Source organism: Patiria miniata, unplaced genomic scaffold (genome assembly GCF_015706575.1).
Source record: "Patiria miniata isolate m_02_andy unplaced genomic scaffold, ASM1570657v1 HiC_scaffold_7, whole genome shotgun sequence".
Taxonomy (NCBI): domain Eukaryota; kingdom Metazoa; phylum Echinodermata; class Asteroidea; order Valvatida; family Asterinidae; genus Patiria; species Patiria miniata.
In genome coordinates, this window is record NW_024037074.1 from 14,372,472 (window position 1) to 14,387,045 (window position 14,574).

Below are 14,574 nucleotides of genomic sequence, written 5' to 3' on the forward strand. Positions count from 1 at the left end.
AAAATCACTATACTTGCCAGCCCTCATGCTGGCAAAGGAGACGTAAAACCTCAAGTTTTGCAGGTCAGCATCACATTTTCATTGGGTTGTTTTTCCCCTTAATTAAGACAGTTCAAAACGCTTTCAGGATTGCTGAACTAAGACCTGTGATGACATCGTCGTTCAATTTATTTCGTTGTCAACATTACCCTCTAGGGTATTCTAGCTAAAAACCCTGCTAAAGGTAGCAACATGCAATGCTTGTCAACATGATAATTAGCCTGCATGATCCACCAGGGCAAAATTTCAAGGCTAAAGTGCCTCAGAGTCTGTGTAGCAGGATTGAGCTCTGGCGTTGTGCAATAAGACTACATGTAACTCTGATTGTTTCAGAATTGGCAGTTCTACTTTGCTTGTCTTTCCAAGCCATTAGTAATGCTAAGTTTCCTGTAATTATTGTCTACTTCCTTCTGGATGTCTTTAAGTACTCTAAGGTGATTTTTGGTGCAGTTTGGCAGGAAGATTTAGTGGAGTAGCACTGCTCCCCTGCTGTTGTTATGGCAGTGCGCTTGCTCCACCTTGGCAACTTGCACTTTCCCCAATGCTTCCTCCTCATTCCCTGTCTTGTCAAGCGGAGACGCGCCTGCCCCACCTTGGCAGCTCACTTTCCCCTGTCTTCCACAGCAACCAGTGGAGCTGCATGTGTCTCAACTCGGCAAGTTGCAGTCCCATATTTGACAGCAGAGTTACGCTTGCCCACCTGTATGTAAGGGCGAATTGGGGGGGGGGGCCTTGTGCCCCCCCCCCCATGGTATTATGGTTCACGGCTAATATGGTTTATTTTTTGTTTGTATTTGCATCAGCTCTGTTGACGGCCATAATTAAGGGAGTAAGCGGGGACATGTGGATTGGCTTGAACGGTATAGGCGTCCACGATCAATATCATTGGACTGATGCGACACGATTGGACTATACGAGCTGGGCACCAGACCAACCTGACAATGCTTTGCCAATTACTGATCCGGTAGGCCATACATGCTCTGGACACACCAGTCTAGAATCATTTTTAAACATTTGGCAAAATGAAGCAGCTTCTTAGTGTGATTATGCTGTCACCACTCAATATGCTTGAAAGTCAAAGAAATGTTCCGTTTGTTTTCAACAGTATCAGTATTTTCATTTGTGAACAGTTGGTGTAAAAGGGATGTACATGTACAAGCTTAACTCTAACCACCCCAAAACTCCAAAATTAACTGTTTGGCAGCAATTTGATGAGTTCAGGCCTGTACCACCCAGGTACCATTACCATTGGGACTTTATGTCCAAGATGTTTACTTCAAGTAGTAAGAATGTGTTATTAGTGTCCACCAATGACTTGGAAAGCTTCCTAGCCAAAATACCCAGGAAATTAGAGTCAACAAGCAGAGTGTTTCTCGTTTCTCACAAACCCTTTTGCCTATCCATTGTTGGAACTTTTTTGTTAACCAAGGAATTGACAAGCTATGGATGATCAACCGTGCAAAATAAAGAATGTACATGTAGTTAAGGGTCCATGGGATGCATTTTCTTAGGAACACATTTTTTTACAACTTTCTACTCCTCTTAAATGCATGAAAACTATTTGACATTCTTTTACGTGATGGTTTATTTTATTGAAAAGTGGGCCTCTTTAACGTTTTAAAAATTTTATGCTTTTCCGGACAACTGGGGGCGCTGTTGCTGTGACCTCATTTCAGGAAGACAATGTTCAGTTTAGGGGTTTTCTGTTTAAATTGTGAACTCAAAAATTTGCTCATTGAAAACATTTGTGAGAAAAGTTTACTCATTGGCTTAAGTACTGCCATATACTGACCGTTCAATGAATCAGCAAAGAAAAGAAACGTAATGACAGCAAAATAAGCAAATTACTAGCAACTTTTGGTGCTGATATAGCTGTAACATTGAAGTTTCTGCCTGAAATGACATCACACGTTTGTTCATGAATTTGGAAATTGGCATTAGCACAAAAAACAAAAAGTCACCAAAATACTCTTAAGTGCCAAAACAGACATTGAAAATAAGGTTAAGGTGCATTTTGAGGGATTGCATTACGAAAAATTACATTGCATGGCCCTTTAATGTTTCCAAAACATATTATTGGATTGTTGAAAAATAAAAACTCACCAACAAACATTACCAAAGACTTAATACAAAAATGCCTCTCTCTTACATACGTACTGAGGATGTTGAGAAGCAACTTTGCAAACAAAACTCTGTTGCATGGCTTAAATTTATACCTGTGTGGTAGCTAGCCCATCATAAAATAGCACTCATTGTTTACAGATAAAAGAAAAGTCTATTTTTATTATAATTGACAGAACTCTGCTAGTTGTGTGGCGATGATGAATGATCCCAGTGACCCTGGTCTGTGGAATGATGCCACGTGTACTACCTCACGAGCCTACCTCTGTCAGTCACCATTAGGTAGTAGTAGTTTCTGCTATCTTTTGATATGCCATTTTCCTCTTTCATTCAGAGAAACAAGATTGCTTGCTTACTTTATAGGAGACGCATGTGTTTTACCTCCCAAAATATGGTACCTGTTAACATGTTGCTTCACTTTTGGTGCAATGTTTTCATCATGTCACTCGGAGGTACAACCTAAACTTGACTTGCACCATTCTACCATTGAGTTGATTTCTTCTTTACTTTGTTGTGTACACATGGTCTCCCAATCAACTACTTGTCATGTGTTTACATTGTTCTCTGTCATGTCACATCTCTCAGTTTTTGTCATGCACACCTTTTGTTTTACTTTCAATCTTTTTAGTGTCATCTGGTGGTGATCCTCCTCCCCTACCAGGAAACCCATGTACAGACAACAAGTACTCCAACTATGACGACACATGTTTCCTTATGGAGGACACTTACAAGCGCTCGTTCGAACAGGCCAGAATAGTATGTACATAAATGATACATCAACAGCTGACATGATCAAATGCACATTCTTTGTTAGGAGTACCGTATGTCTATAATTAACATGGAGGCAAATGCGATGAAATTTGTTTGTGAGCCCAACAGTAGATGTTTCATGTTAGTTAACCCTTTCCATACCACGGGCGACTTATGTCAACAAGGAACTACCCCATGCCTCTTACCATGGGTGAATTTAGTCGACCAGGAAACCACACACAGAACATCACCCTCAACACAGATTTAATCACTGCTTGTCAGCAAGCTGGCATGTCGGTATGTTTAGCCGCCCATACAGGTACATCAACCATATACCAGCTGAAAGAGTGTTTCAGATCATATTCTAATACAGTGAAATCTGGATAAGTTAAACCTTAAGGGAACGGGTTCAAAATTTGACTTAAAGGGGAATGTACGACATTTACTTTTGCTGCAATTTTCAGAAATAAATGGATTTGGAGGATTAGTATGTTATAGCAAATATTGTTACACTGACTTGTTTCATGTTTTGGGTTCGTAGAACCAAGAAAAACCAAGAAGACCAATCATATTCTTGTAGTTTGGTTCCCTGACCCCACTTAAGATGAAACGGAGCAATTTCTTTGGGCAATTGTTAGATCAGAGAATCAGTCTAGTAGTCTTGTAGTCTTCACAGGTGTGTAATCAATTGCAAAGAAAATGCAGACGAACTAAATATGAAAAATTAGGAGCACATTTTGAAAAAAAGCCAATTTTCTTCAACGCTGGTCGGCTGACCAAAAATACAGTTTTTTCTTGATAATGTCAGCACACCAGGAGGCACAACTTAACAGAATGCTTTAGACTGTCCTTCCCTAACAATCCAGTAAGATATTTCGTGATAATTTGATCATTGCGTTTTTTGATGTTTGCAAATGTTGTATCTTCCCTTTAAGCAGAGTTAAGCAGGGATGTATATCATTGTTATATTACTGAAGGGAATGGATTCTTTGTTTGACTTAACAGTTGTTTTGCATTATCAGAGTTTGATTTTAGAACTTACAGCAGGACTGTTCTAAACAGAACAAAAACTACTTAGCAAGTTGATAATAAGCAGGACAAGTTCTTCTCAGAACTTATATCTTCTAAGCAGTAGTTATTACCACATGGTGTTACCGCAAAACCGAAACGATACCGATACCCCACCATGCAAAGCCTCAAATCTTATAGAGTTTGATTTATCGAGATTTCACTGTAGTACAGTTTATTCATGTGTTACCATTACAAACATTTAGGAAAAGTGCTTGAGAAGTATATCCATGCACAATTTGAAGTATGGAGTGCTATTTGGTCATGTGGTAATTATGGCTTGCAGTTTTGTAAATGGGACAGATACAAAAAATAGCATAAGTTTTTTATTTTTTGCACATATGGCCTTGGTTTTACATCACATAAAAGAGTAAAGTGGAAGTATCAAACTTAACACTCAACACTCTTGATTTAATCACTCCTTGGCAGTGACAATGGGTTGAGTAAGTTTTCAACTTGTGGTCCAGTTTTCATGCGCTAGTGAATTCTGCATGAGTGAGTAAATAGTTTGGTTCTGTGGATAGCCAAGTCAATAAACACTGTGTGGGTTAAGCTGCAAATCCTACCAAATTTGCTGTGCACTAAAATTTGCCATAAATACAGAATGTTCAGATCAGATGTGACACTTAGGCTAAGCCAGGGTTCTCCCCACGTACAAACGTGAGTATCGGCCCGATACGCTGGAATTGCAGCCCGCTACGCCGACAAAAATGCCGATCACATTTTTCAGCCACCGATACGCACAATATAATTATTATACAAGCCATTGAAATGCACAACATAATCGTTTCATATGCCATTATTTCATCTTGACATGCAAAATCTTGACAAAAATCCCGTATTTCTGATGCATGTGTGATCAAAATGCACACGATGAAGGGTCTTTTGCGTCGACCGCCCACACCCAGCTATATATTAGCGCGCATACGGCATGGTACACTGGTTCCCTTCGCGTGCTAACAGTATTAATGCTATGATGAAGGACCGAAACCAGTGACTACTGCCTCGTGCGTGCATACATGATGATGACGTCTGCCGAAGTTGGATCGTAAAAACACCAAACAAACATCGATGGAGAAAGAGAATTTCTGCAAATTAATTCACAGAACGTGATCTTTATTTTCTGTGTATGTATTTTTCATTAAAATGACGAGATTGCAAAGCTCGAACTTGTGGCGAAACATCGTAGCGTGCATCTTAGAAGCAGTACTGCAAAATTTTCGGCCACGTGGGATGGGCCGTACATACACAGTGCAGTAATGCACACTGATACTGCGCCGTGTGTGCACAGCGCGATGTATGGCCGGCCAGACTGAATGTTGACGGCGCCAGGGGCGTTAAGCATATAGTGTAAACAACCACCTCAAATATATTTTTAATTAGGTGAGGCAAGTTTAAATCACTTTTGATGGTCAGTCTTGATAATGTTCGTGGTGCAAAGGAAAACAATCCAGGCACAAAACTACATGATTCCTTGTTCAATATGCTTCTTTCAATCGTGTGTTTTTATTCCTCCATGATTCAATCAGCAGCCGAAAAATTGGCGAAATAATTTTTCTGAACTACTGACGCTTTTTTGAAAGGCATGTAATTGGAAGCAAAAGTGATTATTTTTTGTCTTCACCTTAATTTCTAAATTTGAAACTTGCTTGTAAATATAATCCATACTTTCTAGATCAGGAAGTTTTAACACAGGTTTTGAAATGTTGAATTTTTTTTAAGTTAAAAATTTTGATATTATTTTCTTTAATAATACAAAAAAACAAGCTCTCCTCTAAATTTTAAGGAAAACTTTTCCTTAAAGACTCCCCAGATTTGCTCTAAAATGCACCAGAGAGCCTCTTAAGTCTAAAATTTTTCGGGGCCATTAAGCGGGCCCCGAACCCCTCGCCATGGCTTCGCAGGTTGGTGTATCATAACAAACTTCCCCCACAAGTTTGAAAAAATCCTGAGGAGAACCCTGCTAAGCCCTGTCTTAACACATTATATGTTATAGACTAAACACATGCTCAGCCTTAATAGCACGTATTTCAACCTGCATAAAGTAAACAGACGCCTAAGCTTGACAATATTATTGGATGTGCTTGCGGAGAGTATAGACAGTAACAACGCTGACCTTTGTCAGGTTGTGGGCTTGCGTCCAGCGTGTTGGCTGTGGGTGCTCATTTAAATAGTCAAGGTTTCTCATGAACATGAATTAAGAAGATTATTGAACTATTTTCATTTTCACTACCTGATAGGGTTGGTTTTGCTGAGATATCATTTGACCCCCAAAATTTTTTGTCTTGAATAGAATTGCGAGAGTAGGGATGGTAGCTTGCTGTCAGTGAATGACCGATACGCGGGGGCGCTATTCACGTACCTCCTGTACCAAGCTGGTACTGATGATGAAGCCTGGTTGGGATTGAGGCGTAATTCTGTAAGTACACATTGATTTATGTAAGTGGAACAGCAGATTAAAGTAAAAAGGTTTATGTACGATACTTGCTGCAGGGGCTATCATGCACTATGCATGTATATCATGAGACATATGACAACGCTTTCCGGGTGACTGGCCTGATATCCCTGAGCGAGCGAAGGGAACAACTTTGTATCAAGTTCGCGAAATCCCTGTTCAAGAATTTCAGACATTGGTTATACCCAAGTCACAGAGCTCAATTCATCAGCTTCGACACAGTGGACGACTGAGAGACTTTAGGTGCAGAACATGGTTAGAGACTGCGGAGCAGTGCCCTGCTCAATCTAGTCAGACTCATTAATCGACACCTAATGAAAAGCAAAAATTATTGTTAAGTCTAGATGCTATACCAGAACATAGCCATTCCAGTATTGTGTTCTCTACGCTAATCTTTTTATCTTCTCGTTCGTGAAGATCATGGTTTCTTGTTTTTCTTAAGGTCCGTGCAATATGTAGTTTATATGTTTGTTGATAATATGAAAATGTTAAAATTTTGATGTTATAAATGCCCATTTCGGTATCATTTTCTCATCACGTCAACCTTCCTATTTTCTTGATTATGATTCTAAACAATTCCAAATATTTCCATAAAAGCTTATATTTTATATGTTTTATTTTTGTTGTTATTACTTATTGAATTAATTGAACGAACTACATTGGATTTTTTTTTTCTTGCTTTTTAACGGTTTCTCTTCTTTTTAGTTAGTCTGGTTTAGAACATTTCAATTTTTAATGTACCTGTACCCGCAGTATAATAGTCTTTTTAAAATGACTTCTGTCATATCGTAAACCATTGCAATTCAGTCCTTGGACTATGAGAATGGTATGAACAATAGAACCCTTAATTCATTCAATTAAATTCAATCATCAGGAAATCTGATGATGATATTGCATGATGTATATTCCATGCAGCAAGTTCCCTGCATTTATTTCAAATTCTCCTGGAAGGTTTCAATTCGGGGATATTACTGAAGATCCTAACACAACTTCATGATCAGTAGTGCAAATCCTTGACCCTATCACTAGACATGTTGAACGCTATGCTAAATATTGACAGGTCTGTCTAGAGACTTTATCTTGAGTCCACTAATTTATAGGATTTTTTTTATATTCTTTGATTCTTTATTTTAAATTGTTAGGATACTGGAGTATTTGAATGGATTGATGAGTGGCCGCTGCAGTTCACCAAATGGGGTCCCAATGAACCAAACAACAACAATGGAGATTGTGTGGCACTAACTCGTGCCGGCAACTGGGCTGTCCGCCCATGCAGCGCTAACAAGTTCTACTTCTGCAAATACCCCTGTAAGTTGAACTACAGAGCAAACATCAAATATTTAATCCTTTACTCTCAACAAAGACAAGCTCTAGCTGAAGATTGGGCGTGTGAGTTTGGAAGACTAATTGGTAGGAAAGTATTAATTCCTTATGCAATCACATGATTTTAGGTAATTGTTTCGGATTTTAATTGTGGTTAACTGAGCACCAATGTGTGTTTATTTGTGAACCTTCAAATTTCCTGCAAACATGTAAAAAATCAACATACATCCCTGGGAATGGCAAAAAATGACCAAAAGCTGATGAGCATTGTGACAAACCAACTTCTCTGTTTATCCCCTTGGCTTTTAAGCCAGAAAGGGGGATATGGTGCTAGCTGTGTGTACATCCTATAAGGACTTGGGACAATGGGGTGTGTGTGATAACAATGGACCTGATGCTGCCCGAGGACACACACATGCAAAATCATCAATAAAATGAGGACAGGAACCAAATCGAGGACGTCCTCGATTAAAGAATGTGTACAAAACCAATGAAAGCTGTTCCAAAACATTACGAGTATAAACCAAGGAAAAGGGTAGAGGAGCAATAGAAAATCCTTGATTGACTGCATAAACAAACCTTAGAGTTTCTTTATGCATTCAATCATGGATCCTCTACACAAGGATAAACAACTCATCTGAGAAATTCAACTGCAGTCGTGTGCCGACTTTAGTCTCGCGCACGCGCATTGTATGTTCTATACGCGTACAGGCCGTTATCAATTCTCGAACCAGAAATTTGGAAGTCGTTTATCCTTGTGTAGAGGATCCGTGATTCAATAGGGGATGTTGAACAATAGAGGACAATAGGGTCCCCAATTCTCAAAGGACCCCAACGCTTGATCATGTACAAAACATATGGGAGGTCTTCCTAAGAAGTTAGAGTACAAACAAAAGAGGGACAATGGGGGTCCCCGATTGCAGGCAAATACACATTTGTCTGCGTTTATTTATGGTGTAAATCGAGGACACACACGCACAACATCATCGCTGAATCGAGGACAGGAACCGTGTACAAAACCAATGAGAGCTGTTGCGAAAAAGTTCGTACAAACAAAGGAAAAGGGAAGAGGAACAAAAGAAAATCCTTGATTTACACTGTACACCATAAACAAATGTGTGTGCATGTGTCTGTGTGTGACATTTTGGTTAGGTTAAATGTGTAGTGCTGTCGTATGAAAAATCAGACTTCAATTTCTATCAAACTTGGTGACAATAATCTTTGGGTACAGGGAACTTCAGATGCCTTGAAAAAAATGAGGTCAAAGGTCAACTAGGGATCAAATGAAGTCATTGTTGATTTTGGTAACAGAAAAGTGCTGTCATATGAAAAGTCAGATCTCAACCAAACTTGGTGACAATTGCTTTGGGTAGGGGGACTTAAGATGACTTCAGACATTTCAGGTCAAACATCATCTAGGGGTCAAATGAGTTCATTGTTGATTTTGGTTAGGTAAACTGAAAATGTGCTTACTAACTGACTGTATAAGTACTGCTAGCATGCCAGGGGGATCGCGCAAGTTTAACTTGCAGTACTTTTAATTTCTTCAATCAGCTACTCCGCCAGATGTTCCAGGGCTGAAGGGAGGGATCTGTCCTCCTGACTACGTAGAATTCCCAGGATCAGATGACTGCTACCTGTTTGATACAACGGCCACAACGATAAAACAAGAAGCTGGAGATCTAACATGTGCCACTAGCCACAACGGAGGCAGATTGCCCAGCATTCACAGCAAAGCAGAGGAAGAATTTGTCAAGGCTGAAGCCAAAAAAGTCTTTGGGGAAAACGCCCAAATTTGGCTGGGTGTAACTCGCAATGCAGGTGAGTGTATGCTGGGGTCGTAGACTGAGCCTATTTGAATATTTGATTAAAATTTGAATATTGAAATTTCCATGTGATTGAATGTTCAGATATTTGATGCTGTAATTATAAGATTCAGTGCTCACAGTGCGTGCACAATACTCCAGCACTTCAAGCACAGGTTAATATGATCCACATGTTGGAGTAAAGAATTCTGAGAGAGGAAAGAAGTCATCTGCATTACTAATACTAAAAAGAAAACCTTAATGCTAAGCACAGACAGTTAAACAGTTAGTATGGAAATTTACTCTTTTTCTTCTTTCAGATGAATTCAATACCTGGTTTGATCAGAGTCTGATGGACTACGTGAACTGGGATGTCAATGAACCTACTGATGATAACGATGCAAACAACAATGGCGTCCTGATGGATGTGAATGGCAGATGGAGTGATGTCGCCTCTACTGAGAGACACAACTACATCTGCAAATCTCCCAAATGTAGGAATCACTTGCCCTCTGCCAGTTCAATTTGTATAATACCCAATGTGTAACTTAATCTAAAAATACACAGCTGCTTTATCAAATGAATCGGGGTCAGCATTATACTTGCATCATTATCGCCATGTTTAATCATGTTGCATGGTAAGGCCACTTTCCACTTGAGGGTGAACAAACCAGTGTTACCATTGCATAACTTTATAGGGACATCAAGCCCCATGTAAGGTAACTTTGAGAACCACAGTCTATGATTACTAGTTCAGATGTCCTAACCACTGGACGACTCAGCTTGCTGGGGTCAGCTGCTAGTTTCACTGCAGAAAATAACGTGAATCTTTATGTGTCATTTGGTCCTCTTCCAGTTCCAGCCCCTCCCACCCCCAAACCAACCAGTTCAGCCATTAAACCAGGTAGGTTGGTTCAGTTTTTTAATTGTTTACCTATTTGTTTTGTTTTTACTATGTGGTGTTTAAAGGGAATGTACATCATTGGCTTTTGTTGTAATTTTCAGAAATGAACTTATTTGAGGGGTTAGTATAATAGATCAAATATTGTTTAGCTGACATGATTGAAGTTTTGTGTTCGAAAATGCTTGAAAAACCAAGAAAAACTAAAATGTTTAAGTAGTCTGGTTCCCTGACTCCACTAAAGATAAAATGGATCAATTTATAGATGTCCGAAAAATTGAAGGTAAGAGAACCAGTCTAGCTGGCCTGCACCCGTTCATGAACATGTAACCAATAGCAAACAAAATTTGGACTGAAAAAAAATTGTAAATTTGGAGCAGTAGTTGAAAAATAGTTAGGTTTTTCCAACGGTGGTCGGCCGACCACTGTTGGAAATATATACAAAAATACCATTTTCTTGAAAATGACTTGACACCAGGTGCCATAATTTTACAGGATGCTTTAGACTGTCATTTACCAACATCCTAGTAAGGTATTTCGTAAAAACTTGGTAGTTTTATTCTTCGATGTTTGTAAATGTTGTATATTCCCTTTAATGGTTTGTGGTGTAATTTTTTTTTTGGGGGGGGGGGTTGTGCCTTTGTTCCAGATTACATAGCCTTTCAACTTATAATTATGGATTTGTGTACTAAAATAAGAGGGACAGGCATGAAGGAAATATGATATACATTTTTCTTCAATGGTTTGTTTCAGATTGATCAATTTCACAAAATGTCTGTTTATGATTATATGATTTGTATGCAGTACATGAAAACAAGTGTGTGGCCCAATATGAAGTTATCAGAATAAGTTTTACTCATTGGTTTTCATTGATCTTTAATGTCAGTTATTAAACTTTTGTTCTTTATTGTATTTATTGCCCTGATGTGTTGCCTTAGTATTGAGTATTTTTACAATATCACTTTCCCCTCCCAACAAGGCTATTCCACAATTGGAAAGTATTTTATCTTTAACAGTCACAGTTCTATACCTAACTATTGTTATGGACTTTGTACATGAACAGTTGATGGTGCTTGATGAGGACTCATAAGAGCACCCTGTGCATGACTCAGGTTGTGTGCACCAGTTGATTTAAGCCCAGAGCAAGGAACAAAATGAATGTGCATAATCATGCATCATGTTTATGTGATGAATGTTAGGTGTACATGGGCAATGCATTTCAATCCCACAAACCTCTCTCTTTGTAACTGCCCAGGAGTACTCCTGCATTCATCAGATGAGTCCATATATGTAGCAGTAGCAGCAGCCGTCAGTGAACTTATGCATATTTTATTTCTTTTGTGCAGTTGCTGGATGGTTGTCTATCCTCTTGACTGGAGCTGCCATCGTGTTTGCCAGACGTTAAAGAAGTTTCTAGTCTTCACAGTGCCTTGCGTCAGTAGGAACAGCATCTGGGCACCCGTCTGATAACCCAATTCCTATGATGATAGCCTTTATTAGTGTCTTTATGAAATGCAGTTGCATTGATGGTTGGACACAACGATTGACAATGAGCGTAAACAATACATGACTCAAATACACAAATATGTTTGAATTGTACAGATATTCAATCAAACCATTTTGAGTGAGATTTTCAGATTGCTTGTCATGATTTCATTTAGTTTGCAGATTAAAAAAATTCCAGCATTTGAAGACTCATGTGTGGCCATTATAAATGTCCTTTTTTATTTCCTAGCCCGAGTATATTAACATGATAACCAAATATATTCGAATTATGCAAAATAGCAACAGTATTTAGTTCTGCTATTTGTAATGGAACTGTTTAACAGTGATAAGTCATTCACTAGGAGAATCTACAATGTAAATTGACAAGAGTGAGACTTGAACCTTAGACCTGATGATTACCATTCTGCTGTGTCCCCCCAATTTGACTGTAAAGCCAATTCAACACTTATTCCCTGAGGCATTTTGGATCGGCGTATTCCTAATTCCTCCAAAGTCCACTTTGAAAAAAACAGCGGCACTGTCTTGATATGTAACTTTCACAGGGCATCAGAATTAATTTAAAGTAAGAAAGGCTGGGCTCTTTATCTGCTTCATTTTTTAAAATTCTTCAAAACCCCTTGGGAGATATTGAATGACAAAAATGAGACACAACTAGTCAGTTTAGTTGATGCAGCACCTGTATGGCATTCTTGAGGTTGGAGGTTCACATCCCATTGAAAAGTTTTATTTCTTCGCCCACTCTAAACATTGCATCATCTGTAACCAGTTAATTCGTATTACTTTGTGGACTATTTGATCGACTCTTAACAATGTTTACTTGTACATTTCTAATTTCTTTTTTTTTTTACCATATGTGGCAGATAATTAAACCAATCAATCCAAACAAGTATTATATAAGTATTTTTGTTTGTTAAATAAAAGAGCTGCTGTTTCTGTAAAGAAATGTCTAAAGGAAAACATTGTATGTTACAAATATTTCATAATTGTTAAAGTAGCTGTCTTAGGTTAGCTCTTGAATAGATGGATCGATTGATTCTCAAGATGAATAATTCTTATGCTTTGTTGCTGATATTCTTTTATTGCATAAGCTTGTCAATTTTAAAAAGGTTGCCTTTTTGCTTTGTATTTGCTTGAAGTGAATATGTAGTAAATATCAAATATAAGTTAATCTTGGATAAATCTTGGATGTCTTGTACCATTTCTTTTCATTAATGAAATTAATTGGCTTCGGTAATTGCCGAAAGAGCCCTTGTTTTCATTAAGAATGTTATTTTTGCTGTTTCGACAATTTGCAGAAAGAGCCTTTTGTTTATGGTTAGACATTTTTCTTTCTCTTTCGGCTTTTTCTCTAATCTGCCTAATTGTTTTTGTTACGATATATTTTTTGTCATTCGCATTCGTACACATTTGCTTTCTTACAGGCACTTGGGGCATTTTTACCAATACAATTGCCTCTAAACTTGTTTGTTTTTGGTACCACTGTCAATTGCCACTAAAGCAGATCTTAGATCGAATAATAACACCATCTTATCCAATCCAGTCAGTAAGCACTTTTATCTTGCCAACACATTATGCTAAATTCAAATTATTTTTTTTGTCATAGACTATAGGCCATAGACATTTGCACAAAATCTGTCGTTTTTTTTTCGGGTTTTTTTTTACACATAAGGGAAGGTCCCATGGTTATGACACTTGGTGGGTCGTTACATAATCACGTTATAGCAAAATCCGAAGTTACGTTATGATGTCATCATTCATTTATTTTATAATGAATTTTAAAGCTTTTATACAACACATATTAAACATACATGTAGTGTATTATAGTTGTATAAAAGCTTTGAAATTCATTGAAAAAAATTACTTTAGGCCCCCTATCCCTAAAAGGGCCGGGGGCGGAATCCGCCCCCCCCCCCCTCAACTTTTTCCACAATAGCTTTGGGAAAAAAATTCCGCGACCCGAGCTGTTATGACGTTTTAGCCTCGGAGCCTTGCGCATCTTTTGATACCAAAAACATCCGGCGCTACGCGCCGTGAAAACGTAATTTTCCCATATACGTCGTGTACGCAGAGCACAAGTACCATTCCTACATATGAATAATTAATTAGCCATAATTCCAAAACCCTTTGACCTATAGTCATGAAATTTCTTGGGTATGTTTATGATGAGTTGCTCTATGCATGAACCAAGTTTCAAAGTGTTTCGTCACTCGATGGCCGATATCTTGGGGGACCCCCCCCCCCCCCCCCCCCCCGGCTGAGAGATGGTCAAAATAATTTTAAAATTTTGGTTTTGAAAATTCTTCTCAGTATATGTAGCAAACGAAACATGAGTAAGATTTAAAACTTTGCATTGCGGTTGTGAAAACATGGTTAATTCAAACTCTTTTTGTAATATCACCCCGACGCACATTCCTCTTATGAATACTTTTTGTAACAGTTTTCAAAGTTATACACTCGTGGAAAGGACTTGAAAAATAAGTGACACCATCAAAATGTGACTTAAAAAAACATTTACGATATCATCTGATTTGTATATTGCGGAATTATTTTGGCTACTCAAGACATCATCAGTTGATTTTGTTTTCAGTTGTTCACGGTGTTGATTT

General features: G+C 38.3%; 1 protein-coding gene across 2 annotated transcripts in view; it reads left to right on the forward strand.

The window, feature by feature from the left end:
- The window catches only part of LOC119744597 (macrophage mannose receptor 1-like), a 75,246-nt gene extending 62,098 nt beyond the window's left edge, over positions 1–13,148 (forward strand). For both annotated transcript variants that reach the window (XM_038220604.1, XM_038220605.1), the window contains exons 37-45: positions 843–1,003; positions 2,337–2,442; positions 2,789–2,916; positions 6,272–6,397; positions 7,576–7,741; positions 9,311–9,577; positions 9,882–10,055; positions 10,418–10,465; positions 11,809–13,148. In XM_038220604.1, coding sequence (XP_038076532.1) covers positions 843–1,003; positions 2,337–2,442; positions 2,789–2,916; positions 6,272–6,397; positions 7,576–7,741; positions 9,311–9,577; positions 9,882–10,055; positions 10,418–10,465; positions 11,809–11,867 — 1,235 coding nt within the window. In that variant the 3' untranslated portion in view covers positions 11,868–13,148. The remainder of the gene's footprint in view (positions 1–842; positions 1,004–2,336; positions 2,443–2,788; positions 2,917–6,271; positions 6,398–7,575; positions 7,742–9,310; positions 9,578–9,881; positions 10,056–10,417; positions 10,466–11,808) is intronic.
- The last annotated feature ends 1,426 nt before the right edge of the window (positions 13,149–14,574 follow it).